Here is a 16,448-nt window from a genome sequence, read left to right on the forward strand (position 1 = left end):
TTAGAATTGGTGAGCTGCAACTGAATACGTTTTAGTTTTTGGGTTTAATATCTCCCTGATAAAGGAAAGTGATGACAGATTTTGTAAATTCCATACAGAATTTTTGAACTCTAATGAAGACAATCAGAGCTTTGAGATCTAAAATCTGGAGATTGCCCTCTTTGGGCTTGGGAAGGGTTAACAGGTTGGAGTAAAAACCCTGGAACAATTCTGCCACAGGAAATGAGTCAATGACACCTTGATCCAGAAGAACCGAGAGAGCTAAATGGATATCAGCTAATCTGTGCGGTGACACAGGAAGGCTGGAGGTGAGAAAATGAGGAACCAGTAGGTAGTGAAACTCAGTTTGTAGCCCTGAGAGACCACATCCTGCACCAATTGGTCTATGAAACAAGCTGCCCAAGCATCTGCAAAGGTTAACAAACTTCCCCCAATTCTGGAAAGCAAAGGCACACCTTTTTGCAGAGAAAGGCTTATCTGAAGACTTGGCAGACTCTGAGTGCCAGACCTCGTGGCTGGACAGAGAGGCAAGCTAGGGGGGTTCCTGACATCGAAGTGGAGGAAGTGAAGAAAGAAAGGGACTTTCTTTACAGACTTATAAGGAGAAGATTTTGTAGGCTATTCCTTAGGCCTCTTATGCTAAGAAAGATGGGTGCTCTTGCCAGCAATAGCATTCTTGATATTGTCAAGAGCTCGTACAAACATATCCTGTCCTTTAAAGGCCATGCTGACCACACTTTTTTCTTTAAATTACACAAGGGTTCCACAGTCCAGCACTTTAGTCAAAGTGTTCTACGCATATGAAAGGACATGAGATGTATGCAAGAAATGAGACAGGAGGCTTCTATCAGCTATCACAGCTGAAACAGTGCACTACTGAAATTTGCTCCATGCATTCTTTAAGGAAGGGATCACACTTGGCAGTGATCAGATTTTTTTTTTTAAAGAGACTTTATCCAGTCAGACACAGTTTGGCTTCCAACCTCTTATCAGCTGGATGCATCTTCTACCAGAAGGGCAAGCACTCTGTTAGGGTAGGAAACTGCTGAATCCACAGTGGAATAGACCACTTCTGTACAATATTCTCACTAAAAAGATACAAGGCAAGTAAGCATTTAAGGAAACCGCTTGTCAGGACGTTTCCATTTTCTTTAAAGAAATAGTATAAAAAATGGGTGTAAAGAGAAAGTCTTTGCAGCATTAGGAGTGTTAAATTACCCAAAACTTGAGATAGCACTGGTAGTAGCAACAGGATGATCCTCTAGCTTCAAAATGATGCACATTGCATTAATAAGATACAATATCCCTTGTGGCCCCTGTGATCAGGATCAGCAAATAAGTCAGCAATAACTGAGTAATTTGGGTCAAAAATCTTGCATGACTGTGGTAAAAACATCAGCTAAAAAGAGTAAAGGGTGCAGCCACACCTGACAGAGCCAAGGAGGACTCTGGGGATGGAACAGACACCAAGATCAGAGGATAACATGATTCCAGGCTGAAGATTTAGAAACCATCTGAACCAACAAGCAGCCCCATTACAATAAGCAGAATGTGCAGTGGGGACACCCAGGTTAGTGGGACTGTCCTCACCAGGTCTTGAATTAGAAATGTAACTGCGTGGCAGTAAGGCAACCTATAAGCTCAGGGCATGAAGCAAGCCTCAGGTGAGGCTCAGATGGGCAGAGGTGACCACAGTTACTGTAGGCAGGCAGCAGGAATGGACTGAAGTTCCATTTGGCTATCTCTTTTTCAAAACAGCATGGAGTGTGCATGCTTGACGCTCCACTCAGCAGATGATGTCAGTGTTCAGTTCCACAAAATAGCCCCCTTCTGAGGCAAAACGGCAGGTATGGGAAATAAAGGTGCTAAGTGACCTGGATAAGAGTGGTAACTCCTGGTGCTCGACCTTATCAGTTCAGAGACAGGGCAAGCAATGGCTCTGAACCTGGAAAGTGTTCCGCAGTTAACTTTTACCAGAACAGAATCTGGAAAGTGTTCTACAAGGCCACTTCCAGACTATCTCTGCAAAATCCAGTCCAGAAAGTTCAAATACACCAAGGTCCAGGTGGGAATGAGCACAGTGAAGTAGAAAAATAGGTGCTACCAAAGAAATAACTTAGCCTTAAAGGAGTTGTAAAGTCATAAGGTTTTGTTTCTTGGTGCATTCTATGCATTAGGATAAAAAAAACCTTCTGTGTGTAGCAGCCTCCCCAGCACCCCCTAATACTTACCTGAGCCAGATCTCTGTCCAGCGATGTGCACGAGTCCCATGGCCATCTGGGACTCTCTCTCCTGTTTGGCTGAGACACAGCCACGGCACCATTGGCTCCCACTGCTGTCAATGAAAGTCAGTTAGCCAATCAGGAGAGAGAGGGGCAGGGCTGAACGGCAGCTCCGTGTGTGAATGGACACTGGGAGCTGTGACTAGGCTCAGGTGTCCCCAAACAAGCTGCTTGCTGTGGGGGTACTCGACAGGAGGTGGGCCTAGGAGCAGAAATGAGGGAACCGAGAAGAGGAGTATCCGGGCTGCTCTGTGCAAAACCAACTGAGGTAAGTACATGTTTGTCATTTAAAAAAAAAAAAAGAGAGATTTTCCAATCACTTTACAGTAGAAGATCTGCCTAAAACAAGCTAACTCTAAATCTACTGGCAGTCACATTCTAAGACGAATCTAACTGTGTAAAGCAAAAATCGCTATACATACCTTTTATGTAGCCAATTCAGTCCAGTGCCACGTTGAGCTGTCAGCGGTGGCTTCTCTGTGTAAGAGTATGCAGGAGAGGCAGCCGACAATGGAAGCCCTATGGGTATGTCTATGGGTGACATCAGTTTCCAGTCATTGTCGGTTGTCTTTTCAACATAGCATCTGCCGCTGGAGACCAGACCGGATCGGCTGAAGAAAAGGTATGTATATCGATATTTTCTTTACAGGGTTAGATAGATTTGTCTTACAATGTGGCTGCCAGTAGGTTTAGAGTTAGTTAGTTTTAGGCTGAACTTCTACTTTAACATAGCAGGGCTGTAGAAAAGATGTCTAACCTCCTAGAACACAAACAAAAAAACTGAAGTATGATGGGTTGGCCTACAGTTTGATTGGCAGTGTCTAATCCTCCTGTAGTCAGCAATATAACACAATGGTTAGGGACGTCCTCTGTCACTCAACGGACAAGCAAGAAAAAAAAACGGAATTTTTGTAAAATCTTACCGTAAAATTTCTTTCTCTGAGTCCTCCGACAGTCGCCGCCCCCTCCAAGTCCTCACCAATGGGTATTGACCTTTGCTCCGTAGGAGTAGCTAGGCAACAAGAATTGTTAATACAAAAGCTTTTAACAGACACACCCCTAGGGGCTGTCCCCTCAGTCAATACCTCCCTGCACCAGCATTCCCAACTCAGTTTTGGTAGCATAGCAGTAAGAGTACATAAAAACCCCCAAAAGAGGGGCGGAGGGCGGCGACTGTCGGAGGACTCAGAGAAAGGAATTTTTTCGGTAAGATTTTACAAAAATTCAGTTTTCTCTTAAGTCCTCCGACAGTTGCCGCCCCCTCCAAGTCCTCACCAATGGGACGTCCCAAAGCAGTGTAGACATGAGGGGTGGGAGACGCAACCATAGAAAAAGGCAACGCAGTACCCACATCAGAGAAAGGAACCTTACCACAGTAAGAGAACCAACTGGGCAACAGGAAAAACGTGCTCAACAGGAGCAACAACCCAGGAAAACAAGTAACCCAGGGGTAAAACACCCCAATAACCAAGGGCCCACAAAAAAACAAGGGTCCCTAAGAAACTGCCGCACTGAGAACTTTACGGCCAAAGGAGGCATCAGCCGACGCCTGAACATCCACCTTATAGAATCTTGAGAAGGTGTGAACGGACGACCAAGTCGCCGCCTTACACACCTGGGCCACAGAAGCCTGATAACGGTAAGCCCAAGACGTACTCAAAGATCTGGTAGAGTGCGCCTTCACAGGGAAAGGAGGAACCTTCCCCCTCAAGGCATAGGCTTGCTCAATGATCTGTCTGATCCATTTGGCGATGGTCCCAGCCGACGCCGCCATGCCCTTCCGAGGTCCCTCAGGAAGGACAAAGAGGGAATCCGACTTGCGAAAGGATTCAGTGGACGACAGGTAAACCCTGATCGCCCGGACAACATCCAAGGAATGTAAAGCAACCTCCTTCGGATGCTTAGGCTTCGCGCAGAGCGAAGGCAAGACAATGTCTTCATTAAGGTGAAAATCCGAGATCCTTTTCGGAAGAAAGGAAGGGTTAGGTCGCAGGACCACCTTATCCTTGTGAATCACCAGGTAGGGAGAGCTGCAGGACAAAGCCGCCAGCTCCAACACCCTGCAAGCCGAAGTGATCGCCACCAAAAAGGCAACCTTCTTGGACAACAGAGACAACGAGATCTCCCTGATCTTTTCAAAAGGAGCCTGTTGTAACACGGACAGAACCAAGTTCAAGTCCCACGGAGGCAAAGGTTCCCTCCTAGGAGGGGCCAAATGTCGCACCCCATGAACAAAGGTGCTAACCAATGAATTAGACGCCACAGGGCGTTGAAAGAGAACGGCCAGCGCAGAAATCTGACCCTTAATCGTGGCCAACGCCAAACGCTGGTCCACTCCAGTTTGGAGGAAAGCCAACACTCTTGACACCGAGTATGAGCGAGGGGAATACCCCCTGGACTCACACCAGGCAAAATACGCTTTCCAAGTACGGTAGTAAATTTTTCCCGAAGAGGCTTTTCTAGCCTTGATCAAAGTGGGAATGACCTCAGGGGAGAGACCCCTACCCTTCAGGACCTGGCTTTCAACAGCCAGGCTGTTAAAGCCAGCGACTGTAAAGCAGGATGGAATATCGGTCCTTGAGACAGAAGGCCTTCTCGAAGCGGCAGACGCCATGGAGCGTCGACTGCCAGATTTACGAGGTCTGCGTACCAAGACCGGCGAGGCAAGTCCGGTGCCACCAGAATCACCGTGTTCGGTTCCGAGGCCAACCTGTGAAGGAGCCTGGACAGCAGCTGAATCGGTGGAAAGGCATACATCAGACGATACTGATGCCAGGGCGCCACTAACGGGTCTGAGGCGTCTGCCCGAGGATCGCGCGTCCTTGCCACGAACCTTTCCACCTTGTTGTTCAGACGAGACGCGAACAGGTCCACATCTGGGGAACCCCACTTCTCGCACAACATCTGGAAGACATCCGGGTGAAGGGACCATTCTCCCTGGTCCAGGGTCTGGCGACTCAGATAGTCCGCCTGCCAGTTCTCCACCCCCGGAATGTGGACTGCCGTTATCGCCGGGACGTGCGTCTCGGCCCAAGACAGAATGTCGGCTACTTCCTGAGCCGCTCGGGCACTCCTGGTGCCCCCTTGATGGTTGACGTAGGCCACCGCGGTGGCATTGTCCGTCTGAACCCGAACTGGATGGCCCGAAGCCGGTCCGTCCATCGTAGAAGGCAAAGCTTTATCGCCCTCAATTCCAGAATGTTGATCGGAAGGGAGGACTCCTCCTCCGACCAAGTTCCCTGGGCGGACAAAACGCCCAGAACACCACCCCAGCCCGACAGGCTGGCATCCGTGGTGATCACAGTCCACAATAACGGACGAAAAGACTTGCCCCCCGACACCGCCGGGGACTGGCGCCACCACAGAAGATCCCTTCTGGTGCAGTGGCTCAACGAGATCTGCAGATCCAGGGATTGCGGCCGCCCGTCCCACTCGGCAAGAATCTCCGCTTGGAGACCCCGAGTGTGAAACTGGGCAAAGGGGATCGCCTCAAAGGCCGAGACCATCAACCCTAGACATCTCATGCATGTCCGGAGAGACGAGTGCCGGTCGTCCCTGAGGGACCTGACCTCGTCCTGAAGAGTCCGAAGCTTGTCTTGCGGCAGGAAAACCTTTGCTTGGACAGAGTCCAGAATCATTCCCAAGTAGGGAAGACGAACCGAAGGACACAGAGTCGACTTCGGAATGTTTATAGTCCAACCGAACTCCTGCAGAGTCTGCATCGTGGTGGACAGGTCGGTCACCAGGCTCTGACTGGCGTTTGACCGCATCAGGATATTGTCCAGATACCCCAAGACAGCAATGCCCTGTGCTCACAACAGGGCCAGAACCGGCGCCAGCACCTTGGTAAAAACCCGCGGAGCTGAAGCGAGACCGAAAGGCAACGCCACAAATTGGTAATGATCCTCCGCAATGGCGAATCGAAGGTACCTCTGGTGACCCTCGAAAATGGGGATGTGCAGGTACGCATCCTTCAGATCGATGGAGGCCATGAATTCCCCGGACTCAGGGCAGCCACCACTGAGCGCAGGGATTCCATGCGGAACTTGCGAACCCGCACAAAGCGGTTCAGAGATTTCAAGTCCAGAATCGGACGCACCTTGCCCTCCTTTCTGGGCACAGTGAACGGATTGGAGTAAAACCCCCGAAATCTGTCCCGATGAGGCACCGGAACCACCACCCCCTGGGCCCGCACCGCCAGGTGCAGATCCTGCAAGCGCTCCGGAGACAGCTGAAGATTCGAGGGAAAAAATCTGCCCGCTGGCCAAGAGAGAAATTCGATCTTGTAACCAGATCAAACGATTTCCTGAACCCAACTGTCCCGAATGCGGGTCAGCCAAGGTTGTAGAAAACCGCGCAGACGTCCCCCCACCCCAGAAACGGGTGAGGGCGCCCCTTCAGGCGGAAGTGGTATGGGAAGTTAACCCAGACTGGCCGGACTTCTGCTTCCCTGCCCAAGGCTTCTTCTGGGAACCTTGGCCTTTGAAGGGCTTGCCCTTGGATTGTGACCGAAAGGCACGAAAGGACCCCTGAGAGGGCCTAGACGAGGAATTCCGTTTACCACGGAAAGACTTATGCTTGTGAGACTGGGGCAGGAGAGTACTCTTGCCCCCTGTAACCCCTTTTATCAGAGTATCCAAAGCCTCGCCAAAAAGGCGAGATCCCGCGTAGGGAAAATCCGCCAGCGTCTTGCGAGAAGATTGGTCGACCGACCAATTCTTCAGCCAAATCAGACGACGGTTCAGTATCGCCACGCTGGACAGGCGCGCAGCCAAGGGAGCTAAATTCAAGTCCGCATCGCACAGGTACATGACACCCTGATGGATCTGGTCCACCATAGCCAACGTTGCAGGCGAAGCTGAATCAGCCACCAAGGTGCGCCTTAGCATCTTAGTCCAATCTGCAACAGCCTGTGCCGCCATAATGGAAGCAAAAATAGGCTTCAGCATAGAACCAGCAACCATATAGGCATGACGGGCAAGAGACTCCATTCTCCTGTCCGTAGGGTCCCGGAAAACCGGGGTATCCTCAGAAGGCACCGCAGTAGCCTTGTTCAAAATGGCCACCGCGTGATCCACCTGAGGCGCCACACACCAACGCTCGTCGGTGGAGGGCGCAAACGGATAAAGCAGCTTAAACTTATTTGGCACAGTAAAGGGCTTCTTTAAATTGCGCCATTGTTCATTAACCGTATGGTGAAATTCAGCAGGACAGGAAAAAACCTGCGCTGATTTGCGAGTCCTCTGCGTTCCAAAGGAGGGCACCCTAGCAGGAGGAGTAGGCTCATCCTCCAGGTGCAAGGTATCTTTTATGGAAGTAATCAGCTCATTCATGAGTGCAAGCTCTTCAGGCGAGCCAGGGGGAGAAACATCAACCCCCTCCACCTCTGCCTCCCCCTCGGACCCCAGAAGGTCCAAAGATGAGCGGGACCCCGAGAAGGGTACGCCAGCCACAGCAGCCACATCGCCCTCTGAATCAGAGGAAACGGACACCCTGGCCCTTTTTGCGGATCGTTCAGCCATCAGCATCTGCACCTGAGACACTAGGGAAGCCACTACAGTGGTCAGATCGGCCCCCTCGGGGGGTGCAGCAGCCCCTTGGTCCCCCATCAGGGTGGGGGGAAACTTGCTATCCTGAGAATCCATGCCCCAGCACAGAAAAGTAATAAAGGCACTGGCCCTTTAATACCACGGCGAGCGCAGCCCACCGCACACAACTGTATGCACCGACCCCGCAGGGATAGATAACACTGAGCAAGGAATGACAGGACAAGAAGGTAAAAACCTGGAGAGAGCACAACAGACTACTGCCACTGATCGCTGTTCCCAGAGAAAGAGGAAGTGATGCAATGCTGGCTGACTGATATAGCCTATGAAGGCTCCGGCAAAATGGCCGCTCGGCTGGGGGAGAAGGCTACAAGAAAATGGCGCCGACATGTGCTCGGACGAGCACCGCCCGCCAAAATGGCGGCGAATGGCGCCAAAACACGGCGCTGCACAGGGACAGGGCCGGACACACGTCTGCACACAAAACTGCACCCAGAGCATAACTCACAGCAGAGCAGGATGGCCCCCCCTCACAGCCCACAGGCAGTGCAGCCACACAGGGATCTGACAGGGAGCCCGCAGTTACACAGACATGGAGGGTACTACACAGTCACAGACTGACACCCACACAGAAGGTCCCTACACAGAAGGTGCTTACCGTACCAGATGGCGTGGGGAGCCGTCTCCAGCGGCAAACCGCTATCAAGGCAGACAGGGAGTGCCGCAGCCAGGATGCTGGTGAACTGCAGCCACAGACCGCAGAATGGCGTCCAGTGAGGTAGCCACCTCACAGGCAGCATCCCTGCAGCGAACAGGGATGGGTCGTTCAATGTGCCAGGGCGAACCTAAGCTGAACGCTCGATGGCAGGCTGGGGATCCATCTGGCTCTCAGCCCTGGGATCCAGGGCGGCCAGTCCGAGACCCAGCTCCGCATGACGATTCTTCATCCGAAGATCCCTAAAACTAAAGCTGACAAAATAACAGCTAGTGAAGAAAATAAAAAAATACTTGAAATAAAATCAAAAAAAGGGTAGAAGGCTGAGACTGAGCCCCAGCACAGGAAAGCCAGCTACACCTAAGCTAGGCAAGATAAAACTGAGTTGGGAATGCTGGTGCAGGGAGGTATTGACTGAGGGGACAGCCCCTAGGGGTGTGTCTATGTTAAAAGCTTTTGTATTAACAATTCTTGTTGCCTAGCTACTCCTACGGAGCAAAGGTCAATACCCATTGGTGAGGACTTGGAGGGGGCGGCGACTGTCGGAGGACGTAAGAGAAAGAAAGATTAATCATAAATAGTAAATTAAAAAAAAATAAAGAAGAGTATAAAAATACAGGCATACCTCACTTTTAAGTACACGATGGGACCAGAGCATGTGTGTAAAACGAAAATGTACTTAAAGTGAAGCAATACCTTTTTTCATTTCCTAGGCAAGCTGGCTGGCCACAAATAGGATATGTTGTAGTCCTAGGTCCCCTCACATTGCTCCCCAAGTTGGTATCCCTGTCACTTATGGTTTGGGAGTAGTGCCATGTCAAGCTGACCAAGGTTTCCCATAGACGCCATTGTTAAAAACTGGGAGTAATGCCATGCCAAGCTGACCAGGCTGTGTCCGTACTCGCGAGTGTATGTATGTAAAGTGAGTGTACTTAAAACGGGGTATGCCTGTATAAACTTAAATATATAAACTAACTTAAAATCATAAGGCGATGTTTAAACTTGCATTTGGGGGTAGTAAAAACAAAGTCAAGGGGCATTTCCCCCTCCCTCCCACAACAGCTCCCCCTTAAGCTGAAATAGCAGCAAATTGGGCTGTACATAAAATTATCTCCCCATCGCATTTGGCGAGTAGTACTAGTCACTGAATGTGACCAATTCAACTGAACTCGTGCATTGTGGCATGGCGGTGCCGCTTTTTATAGGTTCAAAACAGATGGTAAGGAGCCGACAGGGCTATTTTATCTGAAGTTTTAAAAAAACCTGTCAGGTTTTAATTGCTGATTCACTCGCTCTGTTTGACCTGTTGATGGTTGTCTCCAGTATTGGGATGATGAGCAAATCAAAATTTGACAGGTTGTCACAGGAAAAGTAGGGAAATCTTCTAGTATAAAAATGTGTTTCTGTGACAACTAAGAAGGAATATACCCTCACTTTGGATAGGTTTGTTATCACTTGAATTGTGAGCGGGGAAGAAAAGAGATATATCCCAGACAGATCAAAGACACCACTAAAAATATTTAAACATTCCCTACTCTCACCGAAAAAAAAAAAAAAAAAAAAAAAAAAATGGCTTTACATACAGTCTAGTTTAAAAAGAAAGTACAATTGTTTAAGCCAAATCTCTTTTGGAAGTTTGACAAATTTGCAAGCAGTTTTGTATATTTTTTTTCTTTACTTCTATAAAACCATTAATTTACAAACATCTTTTTAACAATGAATATATCCATGACACTCATATTGTTGTCTCTGTACTATAGACTAATGAAGAGAGCCTTATATCCACTAGGATAAATGCAGAGGCAAATTAGCTGAATGCATCTGACACAGATATAATCTGATCTTTAGCTATTTGAATCAAAACAGAACATAGTAGTGAATCACCCTAAAGAACAACAAAAGCTGTATTCTAGACCTTACCTGCTGTCTGCTATAGGTATACATGGCATACATGCAATATATAATGACTAAAATGAAAAACACTGGGTTGGGCTGGGATGTTTCCAGAGGCTGATTCTAGAAGTTTCCAATAATGTATGTTCTTGCACTTTATGGTGAATGCAGGTAGCCTATTATTATCTTAAAGATTATTATCTTAAAGAGGAGTTCCAGGCACCTATAAAAAAATAAAAGTCAGCAGCTACAAAAAGTGTAGGTGCTGACTTTTAAATAACAGCTACTCACCTGTCCCACGGTCCAGCGGTAAGCTCACATCAGCCACCTCCATCCTCTGTCCTCCCTTGGCGGCGCCGGCATCTTTACTATGGGCATCCGGCTGCGACAGCTTGTGGCTTCACAGCGTGCCCACTGCACATGCGCGAGTCATGCTGAATGGTGGATGCAGTCTTCTGGGACCTGCCAGTGTCCCAGAAGACTGTAGGGTTGACGGAGGGAGGAGAACTTCTGTTGCCAAGTGCCGCGGCACTCGTGGGAGCAGGTACATGTCAAAATTGGGTACCTGCTCCCCTCCTGCTCCTCAAAAGTGGCAATTGTGCAAGAGGAGCGGGGGACAAGTCCTTAAAGCGGAACTCCCCTTTTGGGTGGATTTCTGCTTTCATTCTGGTTTAACTTTAAAACCGTGAAATGTCTTACCTGTTGCAGGTCATTCCATGGACCATTTTTCAGGATGAGGGCTGTATTTATTGGAGGAATGTTTTTTGCTGCTGAGCTTTTCCTTTGTCTTGTTTTTCTAACTGTTTTATTATTTCGGTTTTCTCTCAAAATTGTGGACCATGGCTTACAAGACTTCATCCAAGTTAACCTCTTCTCCTCAATGTGATCTGGTAGAACAAGAGGCCTTGAAGTCATAGGTAAAGCTGGGGACTTATTTTGAAGGTCTTTGTCTGTGTTCTTTTCTTTGGCCTGTGCAGTTTCACTGCATATGACCTCAGTAGTCCCCTTTAGTAAAGGTGTTTGTATCCTGGGTATTAGAGAAGGCATGGCACATGCTCCACTGTCCTGATTGACTTCAGACTCTCCGTTAGGTGCTAAAGAACGGTTTTTAGTACAAGATACGTTATTACTTATGATTTCTTTTGGCTTTATTTCGGATTCCAAAACAGTCCCTGTTTCGATATTAATTGCACACCCATCAAAATGTATTTGCTGCTGCAGCTCACATTGCTTTGCTAGAATTTTTTCTTTATAAGACTCTTCAATATTTATTTCAACCATTTCACTGTGTTTTGTTTGTTTTTGTTCATCCTCACAAGAGTCTTCCATGGTTTTCTCAGCTACTTCCAGACAAAGATTGCAATGTTCATGCTTTATTTTTCCTAGACCCTCATTGTTGGAAGTATCTATGTTTATTAATGTTTCAGATTTCTTTTTTGCTTCTAGTTTTAAGAGCTTTTCTTTCTCCAGTCTCTGTTTTTCTTCAGTTTTCTTTTTCTCATACTCTCTCTGTCTCCTCTCCAGTTCCAAATGTTCTAGTCTCTTGGCTTCTTCTATTTTCTTTTTTGCAATCTCCTCATTGAGCATTTTCTCTTCCTCCTTCCGTTTCTTCTCTTCAAGTTTCAGCTTTACTTTTTCTTCTAATGCTTTCCTTTCCCGATCCATTTTCTCCTGCATTTCTTTTTTTCTTTTTAACTCCTCCTTTTTCTGTCTTAGAACAGGTGCGTAAATTTTGTAAATTCGATGTGCTCGGAAGGCTGCCTGAATTTTGACAGCCGATTTATTCTGTAGTTCCTGCATATATTCTCTAGCTTTGGTTTTCTGCTCCGCAAAGAGGTTTTGTTCTTTTACCAACTCTGCTTCCATTTCTTTAACTAGGTTCTAAAAACATATGCATAAAAAAAAAAAATAGAAGGATTATAAACTAGAAGTTAAAAAAAGTCTGTCTATCTATCCATCCATCTATTACATATACTTATCTATCTATATATACACACACACACACACACACACACACACACACACGCACACACACCCTTATGCCACATATAATACTACATAAAACAAAGTCTATTTAATTGGGGACATTTGAGGAAGGTGATGATCCACTATACAATATTCCATTGCACTGGAAAGGCTCTGTGATTTTGTTTTCATGTAATAGGCTCAATGAAGTTTTACACAAATGTAGGAATTATTTTTTTTTTTTTTTTAAATCCACATGACTCATTTTTAAATCCCACTGAAGTGAAAATAACTGTCCCTTTTTAGAAAATTGTAATCCTTATCATGGTGTGTTAGCTTTGTAAATTAAAGTGGAACTTTACCCATAACAACTTGATAAAAAAGAATGTTCTTTAGCAAGGAATATATATTCCACATTAATAACTATGCTACCAAAATTAATGTATGCCGTGTATTGTCTCCAGTATTGCTACTGTTTCTTATTAATTGAAGCTGCCATTTAGCTGGAGCCTCCTAGAGCCCCAGCAGTAAATCATAAAGCGGAACTAAACCCATCGATTTAACGTATTCACAAAACAGTTACATTCCTGGAATGCCAGGAATGCTAACTGTCACATTTGCTTGTGTCCTCAACCAAAATGTTAGACCACCAAATGGTAGTGGCATAGCTAATCACATGTGCAGCACCTTGGCAGTTGCAGATCAAACAGAAGCAGCTTCCTTGACTGTAAAGTATATGAGGGTTTAATTCCACTTTAAGGCTGTCAGCAGATCGTCCTTTACAAACTCGGCAGTGCCAAAAAATAGAGAGCAACTGAGCATGTGCAGAGCAGAGGGAGACAGCGTATTACTGGGTTCTAAACATTATAGGCCATTATTTTTAATGTTTTACATAGCTATACCTGCAAAAAGGGGCTAGCCTTATGTGATTTAGCAGGACCTAATTTGTTGACTAAAGTCCCACTTTAAAGTGGAACTTTAGTCAGAAAATTGAGTCCTGCTATATCACTTCAGGCTGGCCCCTTTTGCAGGTATAGCTATGTAAAACATTAAAAATAATGGCCTATAATGTTTAGAACCCAGTAATACGCTGTCTCCCTCTGCTCTGCACATGCTCAGTTGCTCTCTATTTTTAGGCACTGCCGAGTTTGTGGTGGCCGATCTGCTGACAGCCTTAAAGTGGAATTAAACCATCCTATACTTTACAGCCAGGAAAGCTGCTTCTGTTTGATCTGCAACTGCAATGGTGCTGCACATGTGATCAGTTATAACACCAGCTATTTGATGGTTTGACAGTTTGGATGAGAGCACAAGCATATGAGACCGTTAGCAATCAAGGCATTCCAGGAATGTAACTGTTTTTTTTTAACTGTTAAATTGATGGTTTTGTTCCACTTTATGATTTACTGCTGTTCAGGGGCTCTGGGCTTCAGCAAAATGGCAGCCTTCAGAAGAAACAGGAGCAATACTGGAGGCAATTTACAGCACACACTACATTTGGTAGCATAATTATTAATGTGGAATGTAGGTTTCTTGCTAAAGAACGTCCTTTTTTTTTTTAAGTTGTAATGAGTTAAGTTCCACTTTAAGCTTAACATTTTAAATTCTTTGACAAGCATACATATCAAATTGTTGAATTTAAAACTAAAGTCATTCCTTCATCTTCATTATTCATTTACAGTTTACCTGGTGGTATGTTAGTTCTTCTGTCATTGCATCATTCTTTCTTTTTAAATCTGCATCTAGTTTCTCCTGTTTCTCCTTGAAAACATAACATTTAAATGTGTTATTTAGAATGCTGAATTAGTCAGAGAACATTAGTTGCATATACTGTTTTTTAAAGTCAATAAATTGATTATACTGTACATTCAGAATACAGTATATAGAGATAAGAGCAGGATGTTTAAGTATAGCAAAACTTAACCTAGTACAATCTAATGATGTAAAGCTAAGTTACTAGGAATCTGTACTGGGAGAAACATAAAGGTCGTTACCTCCTTCTAAATAGCTACTTAGTTGTCTACTTACTGACCGGGAACAAACAAGCATCCAGATAGGTCATCAATCCTGACCTAACTGATCAGTATGGGTCAGCAATTAAAATTTCAGCTGGGGAACCAGTATGGCAATCAGTAAATTATTATTATTATTGTGGAGTTGTCAGTAATAGCAGCCAATGAATTTTTCAACTGAGGTTTTCTAATGGAATCTACTTGCAATTTTACTGTCAATTATGCATTTCTGTTGTTGCTTTCCTGCAGATAACCTCGGATATCTGTAAAAGTGCCTGAATCTGCTGGACCTGTCAGTACTGTTAACCCTATTCTGCTATGAATAAGCAGAATCTAGCCACCAGTAAATGCCGCTGTTTTGAGAAGGGAGACTAGCACTAGGCTAAAGGAGCAGCATTTCAAAACCAGGAGACTGCAGACCATGAACCTGTAAAAAGCATTTGTCTTTATGAAAATTAAAATGCATAATGGCTTTTTTAATAACAAAAGCAAATACAGATATACAAGTTATAGATAAAGAACAATTATACTTTAAAACCAAGGGCTAGCAACTAAAGGTGTTGGCCTTCATCTTTAGCTGACATCAATACAACTTCTGTGTGCCCAGGGAAAATAACTTGATTCTGCATTCCTGGTAAGTAGCCTAGAACTACATGCAACTAAAGTTGATGGTAATGAAACGAGTTTTGAGGGATGAGTTTGTTTAAATGATTAGAATTGTACTTGTTCAGTTAAATTATGCCAATAAACAAGGAAATGTCAACTACTTTAACTCACATTTGCTCCAAAAAAGGAGGAGTGAAAAAAAAAAAAACAAGAAAAAACACCCACAAAAATGTATACATTTTTATACACATGGAAGGAATGGCTGTGGGTTGCATTGGTCTGTATTTGCTATAGATGGCTGGTTGAAATAGGTTGAATCTTCTTAGGACCTTCACAGCAGCCCTTTACTATGTGACCAGTTGTGTCCAATCACAGTTGATCACATGTAAACAAACCTTCTAGTTATCAGCATTTCTTTCCTCACGCGCTGTCACAGCGAGAGGAAAGCCGGTAACCGGCAAGTCTGACAGGGCACACATACACTGATAATTAGGGCACTGATCATCAGTGCCCTGATAATCAGTGCAGCCCCAACAGTGCTCATAAGTGCCCATCAGTGTCGCCTTATCAGTGCAGCCTCGTCAGTGTAGCTTATCAGTGCAGCCTCGTCAGTGTAGCTTATCAGTGCCGCCTCATCAGTGAATTCTCATTAGTTCAGCCTCATCAGTGTCACCTCACTAGTGCCCATCAGGGCAGCCTCATCAGTGCCCATCAGGGCAGCCTCATCAGTGCCCATCAGGGCAGCCTCATCAGTGCCCATCAGGGCAGCCTCATCAGTGCCCATCAGGGCAGCCTCATCAGTGCCCATCAGCGCAGCCTCATAAGTGCCCATCAGGGCAGCCTCATCAGTGCCCATCAGTGTACGTCAGTAAGGGAGAAAAATTATTTATTTGCAAAATGTACAATCTTTTTTCGTTTGTTTAGCAAAAAATAAAAAAAAAACCCTAGTGGTGATTAAATATCACCAATCAAAAGCTCTATCTGCCTCTCAAAAATTATAAAAATTTCATATGGGTACAGTGTTGCATGACTACGCAATTGTCCTTCAAAGAGCGACAGCACTGAAAGCTGAAAATTGCCCTAGGCAGGAAGGGGATGAAAGTGCCCAGTATTGAAGTGGTTAATGGGACATCTAAAATGAAGCAGCCCAAAGCAGTTAATGAGCCATCATTTTATTATTCTAACTACACTACAATGATTGGTTGCTATGGACTACTGTACTTTGCTTACTGTGGCTCTTTTAATTGCCGGCTTGTTTGGCAGGACTAAACTATTTAGATCTGAAGGTATTTTTATGGAATAAAGCATCAGTACAGTAAAACCTTGGATTGCGAGCATAATTCGTTCCGGAAGCATGCTTGTAATCCAAAGCACTCTTATATCAAAGCGAATTTCCCCATAAGAAATAATGGAAACTCAGATGATTCGT

The 16,448-nt window shown here is 45.6% G+C and overlaps 1 protein-coding gene across 1 annotated transcript in view; it reads right to left on the reverse strand.

The window, feature by feature from the left end:
• The window catches only part of LRRIQ1 (leucine rich repeats and IQ motif containing 1), a 378,050-nt gene that overhangs the window by 334,459 nt on the left and 27,143 nt on the right, over positions 1-16,448 (reverse strand). The window contains exons 6-7 of the mRNA XM_082254861.1: positions 14,088-14,162; positions 11,136-12,317 (exon numbers count right to left, since the gene is read on the reverse strand). Of these exons, the coding sequence (XP_082110987.1) occupies positions 11,136-12,317; positions 14,088-14,162 (1,257 nt within the window). The remainder of the gene's footprint in view (positions 1-11,135; positions 12,318-14,087; positions 14,163-16,448) is intronic.

Source organism: Pelophylax lessonae, assembly GCF_965119305.1.
Source record: "Pelophylax lessonae genome assembly, chromosome: 4".
NCBI classification, from domain to species: domain Eukaryota; kingdom Metazoa; phylum Chordata; class Amphibia; order Anura; family Ranidae; genus Pelophylax; species Pelophylax lessonae.